The sequence below is a fragment of the Camelina sativa genome, chromosome 5, assembly GCF_030686135.1.
Source record: "Camelina sativa cultivar CO46 ecotype springtype chromosome 5, ASM3068613v1".
Lineage (NCBI taxonomy): Eukaryota > Viridiplantae > Streptophyta > Magnoliopsida > Brassicales > Brassicaceae > Camelina > Camelina sativa.
Genome location: NC_141884.1, coordinates 4613067 through 4627778, shown reverse-complemented (window position 1 = coordinate 4627778; position 14712 = coordinate 4613067). Strand labels below are relative to the sequence as shown.

General features: G+C 34.5%; 1 protein-coding gene across 1 annotated transcript; it reads left to right on the top strand.

The window, feature by feature from the left end:
* Positions 1-10850: 10850 nt before the first annotated feature.
* Positions 10851-12121, top strand: LOC147943267 (uncharacterized). Its single transcript, XM_087452745.1, has 2 exons — positions 10851-11057; positions 11369-12121. Exons 1-2 carry the CDS (start codon positions 10851-10853, stop codon positions 12119-12121), a joined length of 960 nt encoding a protein of 319 aa, XP_087308871.1.
* Positions 12122-14712: the final 2591 nt, after the last annotated feature.

Below are 14712 nucleotides of genomic sequence, written 5' to 3'. Positions count from 1 at the left end.
TGCATAAATTAGATATGAATAGACCAATTTTGATTCAAATCGACTTAGTTTGGTCTAATATTCAGTTTTTATGCACGCAATCATTAATTCATTTCTTTTAACCTTAATAAATTTACTATTAAGTTGATATCATCTGATTTACAATTTTCAAAGTTAGAATGTACCAACAGTTTTGAATTTTTGTTTGCAAAATACTCTTAGTTTTTAATCTTGATGAAATTGGGAGTTTGTATAGATATTTGCATAAATTAGATATGAATAGACCAATTTTGATTCAAATCGACTTAGTTTGGTCAAATATTCAGTGTTTATGCACACAATTATTAATTCATTTCTTTATACCTTAATAAATTTACTATTAAGTTGATATCATTTGATTTAAAATTTTCAAAGTTAGAATGTACCAACAGTTTTGAATTTTTGTTTGCAAAATACTCTTAGTTTTTAATCTTTATGAAATTGGGAGTTTGTATAGATATTTGCATAAATTTGATATGAATAGACCAATTTTGATTCAAATCGACTTAGTTTGGTCCAATATTCAGTTTTATTCACACAATCATTAATTCATTTCCTTAATAATTTTGCTATTAAGTTGATATCATTTGATTTACAATTTTCAAAGTTAGAATGTACCAACAGTTTTGATTTTTTGTTTGCAAAATACTCTTAGTTTTTAATCTTTATGAAATTGGGAGTTTGTATAGATATTTGCATAAATTAGATATGAATAGACCAATTTTGATTCAAATCGGCTTAGTTTGGTCAAATATTCAGTTTTTATGTACACAATCATTAATTCATTTCTTTATACCTTAATAAATTTACTATTAAGTTGATATCATTTGATTTAAAATTTTCAAAATTATAATGTACCAACAGTTTTGAATTTTTTTTTTTTTGAACAAACAAATGATTCCATTCAATCAAATAGAGCCATTACAAGGAGAGGGATAAAGAATCCCCAAGTTTAAGACATTACAAGCATAGACTTTCCCCAAAGTCATAAACATAACTAAAGAAATATAGAACATCAGGCAAAGGTCCATGAGAACTATGAAACAAATGCAATTAAGCAGTTGGAGACATGTGGGATCATGGTTGCAAGATTGGACATCATCGATGAAATCGAGAGATGACAGGTAGGTCACGGTCAAAAGACACTGTGCCGTTTGAAGGAGAAACAGAGCCAAGGAACTCACCGGGGTGAGGAACAATATCAGGGTCGAAATAGTGGCAATGATTCGGGGGCTAAGGGCCCGGGTGATGGTTGATAAGCTGATGGTGGTTTGAACTGCAGCTAGCATCAGGATTCGACAAGAATAAGTGCAAAGCCATACCATACCAGGTGGTCCCTCTCTGCCATGGAAATGGTGATCAAGAATACCACACAAGGTTAGTAAAAGGTGAGACACTGACGAGTAATACATAGACCTGAGCTTCGGACAAGAGGATGGTTGCAGGGTATTGGGTTTAGAGACATTCACCGAAGAAGCTAAGAACAGGTGCAGAGGATAAGTGGGAAGCCAAGACAAAACCGGTGGATCCTCTCTGCCATGATAATGGTGATCAAGAATTCCACACAAGGTTTGTAGTTGGCAAAACACTGACAAGAGAATAACAGACCTGAGCTTCAGAACCGGGAGAGGTTTCTGGGGTTGAAAGACACCTTGGTAGGTCTGAGATCCAATCAATAAAAACACAAGTGGAGCAATAACCATGGTTCCAACATAACCTTTGTACAACCAAGACAACCTAGCTACATGGGTTCTCTGATGCAGTCTTCGGACACCGAGAATAGCCAAGTAAAATAAGATCAGTCGAAAGTATAACAGGAGGTTAGACATAGGGAACCTGGGCTTTTGGAGGTTGGGCAAGATCGTTTGTAAGGCTGAGAAGTCGACATAGTTCATCCACCAAAAAGATGTTGTGGATGAGTGAATACATTCATGTGCGCAGCGACTGACCAAGGAGAGTGGGAGAGGCTTCCTCGTCTCCGGTAAAAGCCGATACAGATCTACCAAGCTCATGGGTTGACTTGTGATTAAGGCGGTGGTCCTGTAACGGAGAAAAATCATGTCTCTGGAGATTTCTTCGCCATATGTCGTCTCCGTCTCTCCCTGCCAAGGCTCGGGTGACATTGGGGTAGATAGTGCTACAGAGGTGATTGCCATTCCGGATCTAGAAATAAGAGGATAAAGGAACTTGGTTACCGCCGGCAGTGAGGCTGAGTCGTGGTTGCAGCAAGGAGAGTTTAACAGTCTCCTCCGCCTTCTGAAGATGTTGTTGTGTAAGCCTTTGCCTGGATTTGAGTGATTATTAGGGGATTGAGTAGATTGCAAAAGGAGACTCAAAAGGGGAAAAAAGAATTGGAGAGAAGAACTACAAGGAGAACTACAGAAACAAAGGAACAAGAGACGGGATCTGGGGTCGAGGTGCCCCGACGCCGGCGAGTAGGAACCCCACCGGCGTCGGAGGAAATTGGAGATAGCGGCGCCGCGATACTCAAGTTTTGGGAGAGAAACTAGGGTTTTGTCGAGAGGTACAGTTTTGAATTTTTGTTGGCAAAATACTCTTAGTTTTTAATCTAGATGAAATTGGGAGTTTGTATAGATATTTGCATAAATTAGATATGAATAGACCAATTTCGATTCAAATCGACTTAGTTTTGTCCAATATTCAGTTTTTATGCACACAATCATTAATTCATTTCCTTTAACCTTAATAAATTTACTATTAAGTTGATATCATTTGATTTACATTTTTCAAAATTAGAATATATCAACAGTTTTGAATTTTTGTTTGCAAAATACTCTTAGTTTTTAATCTTGTCGAAATTGGGAGTTTGTATAGATATTTGCATAAATTAGATATGAATAGACCAATTTTGATTCAAATCGACTTAGTTTGGTAAAATATTCAGTTTTTATGCACACAATCATTAATTCATTTCTTTATACCTTAATAAATTTACTATTAAGTTGATATCATTTGATTTAAAGTTTTCAAAGTTAGAATGTACCAACAGTTTTGAATTTTTGTTTGCAAAATACTCTTAGTTTTTAATCTTTATGAAATTGGGAGTTTGTATAGATATTTGCATAAAAAGATATGAATAGACCAATTTTGATTCAAATCGACTTAGTTTGGTATAATATTCAGTTTTTATGCACACAATCATTAATTCATTTCCTTTAACCTTAATAAATTTACTATTAAGTTGATATCATTTAATATACAATTTTCAAAGTTAGAATGTACCAACAGTTTTGAATTTTTGTTTGCAAAATACTTTTTTTTTTGTTTTTTTGGACAAACAGATGTTATCAAAACTGTTGGTACATTCTAAAATAACATACAAAGGGAAAATGCTAGTTTAAGAGTTAACAAAGGGGAGTTCCCAGAAAATAATACATCAAAGCAGTAAAGATAGATAGGGGCAACAGATATTATGAGTTTGAGAGCTATGGACCAAAGGCTTGACAGCATTCTCGAACCTGTGAGATCAAAGCATATAGATGCATCTTCCAAGAGCAGGTCTAGGGAAGAGAGGGTGGCCATTGTCTTGAAACAAAGACTAAGTGGCAAGGAATCAACCAAAGCTAGGACTCTCGTGAGAGTTTTGCCAAGGAACGGAGCAGGGTTGGTGTTGCTCTGCAAATCGACCATCACAAAGGTGGATGTGATTCTGCGTTTAGGTGAGGGAAGCTTGAGGAGGATGCGGTAACTACTATCTCTATGAGCAGGAGTCATAATGTCGCTATTCTTCAGGCTTGGCTGAGGGGACTTCAAGAAGTTGATGCAAAACCAATTGGATCTCATAATCGTTAGTCGAGGGAAAAGGGAGAGTTTGATGAAGCAGAGGTAACCCCCCCCCTCCGTAGAGGTGGTGTCATAATGCCAATCTTCAGCAATCTATCTCCTTCTAGGGGTTCATCCTTAAGCGATTCAAGTAACAGGTTTCTTAACAGACTCTTGGGCCAAACTAGCAGCAGTTGATGGTTAAGGTTCACTAGCAGTCTTCGGACTAGAGGTATCCTTAAGCTAACCAACCATTGACTAGACAGGGGAAGAGTGGGATTCAGACTAGACCTGGTTACAAGTAGACACTGACGCAGTGGAGCTATTGGTAAAATGTGTGTTAGGGGATCAGGGAGAGCAAGCAATATGGGTAAACCGATTGGCAGTTCAGAAACATTATCAATGAGCAGCATTACAAGACTCCAAAACAAGCTCTTTAATTGGCCTTGACGCGAGGAGGAAACAAACACAATCGAGCTATCTAGGGATCTGCTATCGAGTGAGACTCGTCTTGACCAAGCAGGATACAAAGACAGTACACGATATGGGCTTGCTAAGGGATTAAAACTAGCGAGTCTAAGGCTTTTCCAGGTCAGGGATGACTTATAGTTTATCCAACCTAAACTATCTTCCAGGTTTTGAAAATAAGAGTAGAGAAATAACCTGGGACAGGGAGTTCTCGAGAGAGAAGCTGAGGTCACCAAGGAGGAGGTTTTCTTTGTCAAACGTTTCCCAGCGACGCCGATCAGGCTCGACGCCGCCGGGGGAGCAGATCTCGGTGGTTGTGCCAGAGAGAAAAGGGAGGCTAGGGCGAACTCCACACTTGCAAAATACTCTTAGTTTTTAATCTTTATGAAATTGGGAGTTTGTATAGATAATTGCATAAATTAGATATGAATAGACCAATTTTGATTCAAATCGACTTAGTTTGGTCCAATATTCAGTTTTATTCACAAAATAATTAATTCTTTTAACCTTAATAAATTTACTATTAAGTTGATATCATATGATTTACAATTTTCAAAGTTAGAATGTACCAACAGTTTTGAATTTTTGTTTGCAAAATACTCTTAGTTTTTAATCTTTATGAAATTGGGAGTTTGTATAGATATTTGCATAAATTAGATATGAATAGACCAATTTTGATTCAAATCGACTTAGTTTGGTCAAATATTCAGTTTTTATGCGCACAATCATTAATTCATTTCTTTATACCTTAATAAATTTACTATTAAGTTGATATCATTTGATTTAAAATTTTCAAAATTATAATGTACCAACAGTTTTGAATTTTTGTTGGCAAAATACTCTTAGTTTTTAATCTTGATGAAATTGGGAGTTTATATAGATATTTGCATAAATTAGATATGAATAGACCAATTTTGATTCAAATCGACTTAGTTTTGTCCAATATTCAGTTTTTATGCACACAATCATTAATTCATTTCCTTTAACCTTAATAAATTTACTATTAAGTTGATATCATTTGATTTACAATTTTCAAAATTAGAATGTATCAACAGTTTTGAATTTTTGTTTGCAAAATACTCTTAGTTTTTAATCTTGTTGAAATTGGGAGTTTGTATAGATATTTGCATAAATTAGATATGAATAGACCAATTTTGATTCAAATCGACTTAGATTGGTCAAATATTCAGTTTTTATGCACATAATCATTAATTCATTTCTTTATACCTTAATAAATTTACTATTAAGTTGATATCATTTGATTTAAAGTTTTCAAAGTTAGAATGTACCAACAGTTTTGAATTTTTGTTTGCAAAATACTTTTAGTTTTTAATCTTTATGAAATTGGGAGTTTGTATAGATATTTGCATAAAAAGATATGAATAGACCAATTTTGATTCAAATCGACTTAGTTTGGTATAATATTCAGTTTTTATGCACACAATCATTAATTCATTTCCTTTAACCTTAATAAATTTACTATTAAGTTGATATCATTTAATATACAATTTTCAAAGTTAGAATGTACCAACAGTTTTGAATTTTTGTTTGCAAAATACTCTTAGTTTTTAATCTTTATGAAATTGGGAGTTTGTATAGATATTTGTATAAATTAGATATGAATAGACCAATTTTGATTCAAATCGACTTAGTTTGGTCCAATATTCAGTTTTTATGCACACAATCATTAATTCATTTCCTTTAACCTTAATAAATTTACTATTAAGTTCATATCATTTGATTTACAATTTTCAAAATTATAATGTACCAAGAGTTTTGAATTTTTGTTGGAAAATACTCTTAGTTTTTAATCTTGATGAAATTGGGAGTTTGTATAGATATTTGCATAAATTAGATATGAATATACCAATTTTGATTCAAATCGACTTAGTTTTGTCCAATATTCAGTTTTTATGCACACAATTATTAATTTATTTCCTTTAACTTTAGTAAATTTACTATTAAGTTGATATCATTTGATTTACAATTTTCAAAATTAGAATGTACCAACAGTTTTGAATTTTTGTTTGCAAAATACTCTTAGTTTTTAATCTTGTTGAAATTGAGAGTTTGTATAGATATTTGCATAAATTAGATATGAATAGACCAATTTTGATTCAAATCGACTTAGTTTGGTCCAATATTCAATTTTACTCACACAATCATTAATTCATTTCTTTATACTTTAATAAATTTACTATTAAGTTGATATCATTTGATTTAAAGTTTACTATTACCTTGTTACAGCAGCAAATCATCTGCTTGACAACTGATTGGCTCTGTTTAGTAGTATCATTGAGATATATTATATTTGGGAGAACATTTAGACTATTTCTAGGTACAGGTGTTGCTTGTATAAAACATAAACAATACACTTACGTTTTGTAGGAAAAAAAAAACCATTGGTTAGGCTTATAATGAAATGTATCATATTAATATGTATTAATACAAGATATACGCATCTATAATTTATTCATCAATTAAAATGTATATACAACAAATTTGCAACGCAAGTCTGATAGGTCTAACAAAGAAAAAATAATTGTAACAAAATTCATCAATGCATCAATAAAAATAATATTTTTTATACCAATTTACGTGAATATATATATACAAATTACAAAACATGCCAGGACAGTGATCAAGGGACGTGTTTAATTTCCTGTCCTTTGATTAGTATAACTGAACTTAGACCAATTTTGATTCAAATCGACTTAGTTTGGTGCAATATTCAGTTTTTATGCACACAATCATTAATTCATTTCCTTTAACCATAAAATAGTTACTATTACGTTGATATCATTTGATTTACAATTTTCAAAGTTAGAATGTACCAACAGTTATGAATTTTTGTTTACAAAATACTCTTAGTTTTTAATTTTGATGAAATTAGGAGTTTGTATAGATATTTGAATAAATTATATATTAATAGACCAATTTTGATTCAAATCGATTTAGTTTGGTCAAATATTCAGTTTTTATGCATACAATCATTAATTCATTTCCTTTAACCTTTATAAATTTACTATTAAGTTGATATAATTTGATTTAAAATTTTCAAAGTTAGAATGTACCAATAGTTTGATTTTTTGTTTGCAAAATATTATTAGTTTTTAATCTTGATGAAATTGGGAGTTTGTATAGATATTTGCATAAATTATATATGAATAGACCAATTTTGATTTAAATCGACTTAGTTTGGTCCAATACTCAGGTTTTATGTTGATATCATTTGATTTAAATTTTTCAAAGTTAGAATGTACCAACAATTTTGTTTTTTTGTTTGCAAAATACTCTTAGGGGGGTGTATTCAACTTGATATTTTAAGTGATTTGTGTAAAAGTTACAAATCCTATGTTATTCAATCATGGATTTTAAAAACTCTCCTGAAATCCACTGTTATTGAACTGATGATTAAAAAATCTACTTTAAAATCCACTGTTATTCAAAACAGTTTGTGGATTTGGATTTTAATAAGTTTTAGGGATTCTGGAGGATTTGAGAGGATTTGTTTAGTTAAAAATACAGAAATCCAAATCTCATGGTTTTAGGTGGGATTTGAAAGAATTTTCCTATAAATCATATCAACTTCCCTAAAATCTACAGAAATTCCAAATTTACTAAATCGCATCAAATCCTCCAAAATCATTGTTTCAATACACCCCCCTTAGTTTCAAATCTTGATGTAATTGGAATTTGTATAGATATTTGCATAAGTTAGATATGAATAGACCAATTTTGATTCAAATCGATTTACTTTGGTCAAATATTCAGTTTTTATGCACACAATCATTAATTCATTTCCTTTAACCTTAATAAATTTACTATTAAGTTGATATAATTTGATTTAAAATTTTCAAAGTTAGAATGTACCAATAGTTTGATTTTTTGTTTGCAAAATATTATTAGTTTTTAATCTTGATGAAATTGGGAGTTTGTATAGATATTTGCATAAATTATATATAAATAGACCAATATACCACAAACGTTTCATAATAAATAAACGAAGTTTCGTTCGCCCTAGTTCTCTCCCGGGCACGTTTCTCGAGGAGCCGCAAGAGGAGTTTTCAAATAGCGTTTCTCTACCGGCAAAGCTTCCCCGGCGTTCCCCTCTCCTAATCGGCGTTGCTCTCGTTCTGCGGGTGTCTCTTCGTAGTTATCGCAGTCATTTCCGGCGTGTTTTTTCGGCTTCCTCTCCGGCTTCTTCCGCTTCTAATAGCGTTTCTCTGCTTCTCGGGTTCAATGGCTCGTTCTTCTTCGATGATGTCGCTGCGACATGGGCCTTCGTCTTTGACGGACCTGCTTGCTTCTTTCGGCCTGAAGCTTCCATCGGCGCCGGCTTCATTGTCGTATCCTCTTTCTCCACCAGATCCGCCTGATCCTCCAGACCCTCCAGATCCCTCTCCGACTCAGATCCACGTAGCTCACGTCGTCAAGTCACACCGGCTTCTCAGCCTCGTTGGCAGCAGAGCTGACTGCTCGCTCTCCACCTCCATCTCAATCAACACGCCTTCTTTCCTGTTCCCCCAGGTATGCTCCTATTCTACGGTCTCTGGTTCTTCAACTTTGGAAAGTTCTCAGATGATCGTTGAAAGTGTGGCTCTGGCTTTGTGGAATTCGGATCTCGCTTTTACTTCTTTGATGTTTTTGGATACCCTTGGATCCACATTTGTGCTTTCTTGTAGCACTTGTATCGCCTTAGTGCGAACCTTTACTGCAATATGCAGATTCTACTTCAAATTGGCTGTGTTAGTAGCCGCTTTGTTGCAGATTGGAAAGAGCTCTCTCCTCTCCTTCATCGTTCCAGATTTTCTGGTTCACCGGGGCTTTTATAGCCCTCATCTCTCCTTTAAGGAGCTTATTATCCTCCCAAATACTTCACTTGGTTTTAGTGGTATTGTCATAGGGAGCATTGTTGTGAAGACTGTTCTACTTGTAGTAGAAGCGAGGTTTGTTGCTCAAGACGTTTCCCGTTCAGCTTTTGCTAACTGTTTGTCGTTGGTGTCTCTAGAGGCTTTATTTCCTCCATTCAAGAACCAATCTACTTTGGTTGAGCTTGTTAGCTCCCATCTATCCCATTATCCATGGTTTGAGCTTGCTAGCTCCCATCTATCCCTTTATCTATGGTTTGAGCTTGTTAGCTCCCATTTATCCTTTCATCTATGGTTAGTTTATGCTTTAGTTATTGCTGTTGTGTTACCATTTGCTCATATGGCTTGGCTTGTTTGGGCTTCTGATAGCCTTTTGTATCTTCTCTTTGAGGAGGAATGACTCTTTTAATTTGAATGAAATCCGAGTTTGACCAAAAAAAAATATATATATATATAAATAGACCAATTTTGATTTAAATCAACTTAGTTTGGTCCAATATTCAGTTTTTATTCACACAATCATTCATTCATTCATTTCCTTATACCTTAATAAATTTACTATTAAGTTGATCTCATTTGATTTACAATTTTCAAAGTTAGAATGTACCAACAATTTTGATTTTTTGTTTGCAAAATACTCTTAGTTTCAAATCTTCATGAAAGTGGAATTTGAATAGATATTTGCATAAATTAGATATGAATAAACCAAATTTGATTCAAATCGACTTAGTTTTGTCAAATATTTAGTTTTTATGCACATAATCATTAATTCATTTCCTTTAACCTTAAAAAATTTACTATTAAGTTGATATCATTTGATTTAAAATTTTCAAAGTTAGAATGTACCAATAGTTTTGAATTTTTGTTTGCAAAATACTCTTAGTTTTTAATCTTTATGAAATTGGGAGTTTGTATAGATATTTGCATAAATTAGATATGAATAGACCAATTTTAATTCAAATCGACTTAGTTTGGTCAAACATTCAGTTTTTATTCACACAATCATTAATTAATTTCTTTATACCTTAATAAATTTACTATATAGATGATATCATTTGATTTAAAATTTCAAAAGTTAGAATGTACCAACAATTTTGAAATTTTGTTGGCAAAATACTCTTAGTTTTTAATCTTGATGAACTTGGGAGTTTGTATAGATATTTGCATAAATTAGATATGAATAGACCAATTTTGATTCAAATCGACTTACTTTTGTCCAATATTCAGTTTTTATGCACACAATCATTAATTTATTTCCTTTAACCTTAATAAATTTACTATTTAGTTGATATCATTTGATTTACAATTTTCCAAGTTAGAATGTACCAACAGTTGAAATATATATTGACAAAACCCTAGTTTCTCTCCCATAACCTGAGTATCGCGGCGCCGCTATCTCCGATTTCCTCCGACGCCGGTGGGGTTCCTACTCGCCGGCGTCGGGGCACCTCGACCCCAGATCCCGTCTCTTGTTCCCTTTGTTTCTGTAGTTCTCCTTGTAGTTCTTCTCTCCAATTCTTTTTTCCCCTTTTGAATCTCCTTTTGCAATCTACTCAATCCCCTAATAATCACTCAGATCCAGGCAAAGGCTTACACAACAACAACTTCAGAAGGCGGAGGAGACTATTAAACTCTCCTTGCTGCAACCACGACTCAGCCTCACTGCCGGCGGTAACCAAGTTCCTTTATCCTCTTATTTCTAGATCCGGAATGGCAATCACCTCTGTAGCACTATCTACCCCAATGTCACCCGAGCCTTGGCAGGCAGAGACGGAGACGACATATGGCGAAGAAATCTCCAGAGACATGATTTTTCTCCGTTACAGGACCACCGCCTTAATCACAAGTCAACCCATGAGCTTGGTAGATCTGTATCGGCTTTTACCGGAGACGAGGAAGCCTCTCCCACTCTCCTTGGTCAGTCGCTGCGCGCATGAATGTATTCACTCATCCACAACATCTTTTTGGTGGATGAACTATGTCGACTTCTCAGCCTTACAAACGATCTTGCCCAACCTCCAAAAGCTCAGGTTCCCTCTGTCTAACCTCCTGTTATACTTTCGACTGATCTTAGTTTACTTGGCTATTCTCGGTGTCCGAAGACTGCATCAGAGAACCCATGTAGCTAGGTTGTCTTGGTTGTACAAAGGTTGTAACAAAGGTTGTACAAAGGTTATGTTGGAACCATGGTTATTGCTCCACTTGTGTTTTTATTGATTGGATCTCAGACCTACCAAGGTTTCTTTCAACCCCAGAAACCTCTCCCGGTTCTGAAGCTCAGGTCTGTTATTCTCTTGTCAGTGTTTTGCCAACTACAAACCTTGTGTGGAATTCTTGATCACCATTATCATGGCAGAGAGGATCCACCGGTTTTGTCTTGGCTTCCCACTTATCCTCTGCACCTGTTCTTAGCTTCTTCGGTGAATGTCTCTAAACCCAATACCCTGCAACCATCCTCTTGTCTGAAGCTCAGGTCTATGTATTACTCGTCAGTGTCTCACCTTTTACTAACCTTGTGTGGTATTCTTGATCACCATTTCCATGGCAGAGAGGGACCACCTGGTATGGTATGGCTTTGCACTTATTCTTGTCGAATCCTGATGCTAGCTGCAGTTCAAACCACCATCAGCTTATCAACCATCACCCGGGCCCTTAGCCCCCGAATCATTGCCACTATTTCGACCCTGATATTGTTCCTCACCCCGGTGAGTTCCTTGGCTCTGTTTCTCCTTCAAACGGCACAGTGTCTTTTGACCGTGACCTACCTGTCATCTCTCGATCTCATCGATGATGTCCAATCTTGCAACCATGATCCCACATGTCTCCAACTGCTTAATTGCATTTGTTTCATAGTTCTCATGGACCCTTGCCTGATGTTCTATATTTCTTTAGTTATGTTTATGACTTTGGGGAAAGTCTATGCTTGTAATGTCTTAAACTTGGGGATTCTTTATCCCTCTCCTTGTAATGGCTCTATTTGATTGAATGGAATCATTTGTTTTTTCAAAAAAAAAAAAGAATGTACCAACAGTTTTGAATTTTTGTTTGCAAAATACTCTTAGTTTTTAATCTTGATGAAACTGGGAGTTTGTATAGATATATGCATAAATTAGATATGAATAGACCAATTTTGATTCAAATCGACTTAGTTTGGTCTAATATTCAGTTTTTATGCACGCAATCATTAATTCATTTCTTTTAACCTTAATAAATTTACTATTAAGTTGATATCATCTGATTTACAATTTTCAAAGTTAGAATGTACCAACAGTTTTGAATTTTTGTTTGCAAAATACTCTTAGTTTTTAATCTTGATGAAATTGGGAGTTTGTATAGATATTTGCATAAATTAGATATGAATAGACCAATTTTGATTCAAATCGACTTAGTTTGGTCAAATATTCAGTGTTTATGCACACAATTTTTAATTCATTTCTTTATACCTTAATAAATTTACTATTAAGTTGATATCATTTGATTTAAAATTTTCAAAGTTAGAATGTACCAACAGTTTTGAATCTTTGTTTGCAAAATACTCTTAGTTTTTAATTTTTATGAAATTGGGAGTTTGTATAGATATTTGCATAAATTAGATATGAATAGACCAATTTTGATTCAAATCGACTTAGTTTGGTCCAATATTCAGTTTTATTCACACAATCATTAATTCATTTCCTTAATAAATTTGCTATTAAGTTGATATCATTTGATTTACAATTTTCAAAGTTAGAATGTACCAACAGTTTTGAATTTTTGTTTGCAAAATACTCTTAGTTTTTAATCTTTATGAAATTGGGAGTTTGTATAGATATTTGCATAAATTAGATATGAATAGACCAATTTTGATTCAAATCGACTTAGTTTGGTCAAATATTCAGTTTTTATGCACACAATCATTAATTCATTTCTTTATACCTTAATAAATTTACTATTAAGTTGATATCATTTGATTTAAAATTTTCAAAGTTAGAATGTACCAACAGTTTTGAATTTTTGTTTGCAAAATACTCTTAGGTTTTAATCTTGTTGAAATTGGGAGTTTGTATTTTTTTTTTATCAAACAGATGTTATCATTCCATTAAGATAGAAGGTAACATACAAAGTAGAAAGTGTTTTTAGGATACAACATAAAGGGAACAACAAAGAGACATAAGTAGATAGGAACAATCAATAGTAAAAGCTTGAGAGCTATGAACCGCATGCTAGGGAGCAAACTAGGACTTGTGAGATCAAGGGAAATCGATTTGAACTTCATGAGCAGGTCAATGGAGGAAGAGGTGGCCATTGTCTTGGGTAAAAGACTAAGTGGCGATGAAATGTTCAAAGTTGACTGTCTCACCGGAATGAGGGGGGCTACGCTAGGTAAAACTTTAAGAAGAGGTCGAGCATGGATATAACTCGGAGGACCGAAAGCTACTGAAGTAGATGCAGGTCCAAGGTTGAGTGAGAAGAACTTAAAGAGGTTGTGGTAACCACTACTCTTTGAAGTAGAGGTCATAATGCCACTAATCTTCAAGTTTTTGTGAGGGGGCTTCATAAAGCAGATGATTTGCAGTTTAAGGAGCTTTGCAATCAGGCGAGGTGGATAAAGGAGGCTGGTGAAAATAAGGTAACCCCAACATTGTAAATGTGGGATCATAATGCCAAGCTTCACCAAGCAGTCTCCCTCAAAGATAGCATCCCTAGGAGATCCGACAAGAGCGGTTTTCAAATACCTCTCATACCGTTCTAAAAATGATGGTGGCTTAAGGATCATAAGCAGTCTTCGAACTAGTGATACCACTGAGCAAAACCAAGCATTGATTAAGGAGGGAGAGAGTGGAGTTTAGACCAAACTTGGATTCACACTGAACTCGACACAAAGAGTTTTCAAGCAAATTATAAGAATCCAAAATTCTGCTATCGAGGGAGCCTCGTCTTGACCAAGCAGATAACATCGGGACTAAACAATTTGAACTTGATATTAAGCGATTATAGACGGGTCAGGGAAGGTGCCAGTGTAGGGATAAATCATAGTCTAAGCAGAGTAGACTATCTGCCAGGGTTCCAAAGTAAGATTGGGGAGCAAACCTGGACCAAATCTACTATCTGCCAAGGTTCCAAAGTAAGATTGGGGAGCAAACCTGGGCCAAAGAGATAGCGAGGTTGGGACAGAACAAGCCGAGGTTATGGTGTTCTTTTCCAAGATCTTCAAAGGCTCTAGTGTCAACACAGTGCTCCCGTCCCGCTGCCGCCAAGTAAAATACTTGGAGAGAGGATATAACTCCGAGGATCGGTGAGATGTTATGGTTGACCGTGGAAAAAACCAAATTGAAAGATAATCACCAAGAGAACCAGGGTATTCGGGAGGGTTGAGGGGTGAACTCAGAGGTTTATCAATGTTTTTGACTCTATACAAATCTATAATATATTAACCATTGTATTTGTGTTTAAAAAAAAAGTAAAATCATATTTGAGTTCGGATCGATATAGTAGAAGTGGAACATGGTCCTTGTTCATATTTGAGCGCTTTTTAAAAAAAAATCTTTGATTTGCTGAATTATATTTTATAATTTAAGCATAAAAGAGCCAT

What these genes read in the sequence shown, in the direction of transcription:
- LOC147943267 (XM_087452745.1), top strand. Translation starts at nt 10,851, where the DNA reads ATGGCAATCACCTCTGTAGCACTATCTACCCCAATGTCACCCGAGCCT. An exon ending in AGCCTCTCCCACTCTCCTTG is followed by an intron (nt 11,058 to 11,368) that starts GTCAGTCGCTGC and finishes ATTGGATCTCAG; the next exon opens with ACCTACCAAGGTTTCTTTCA.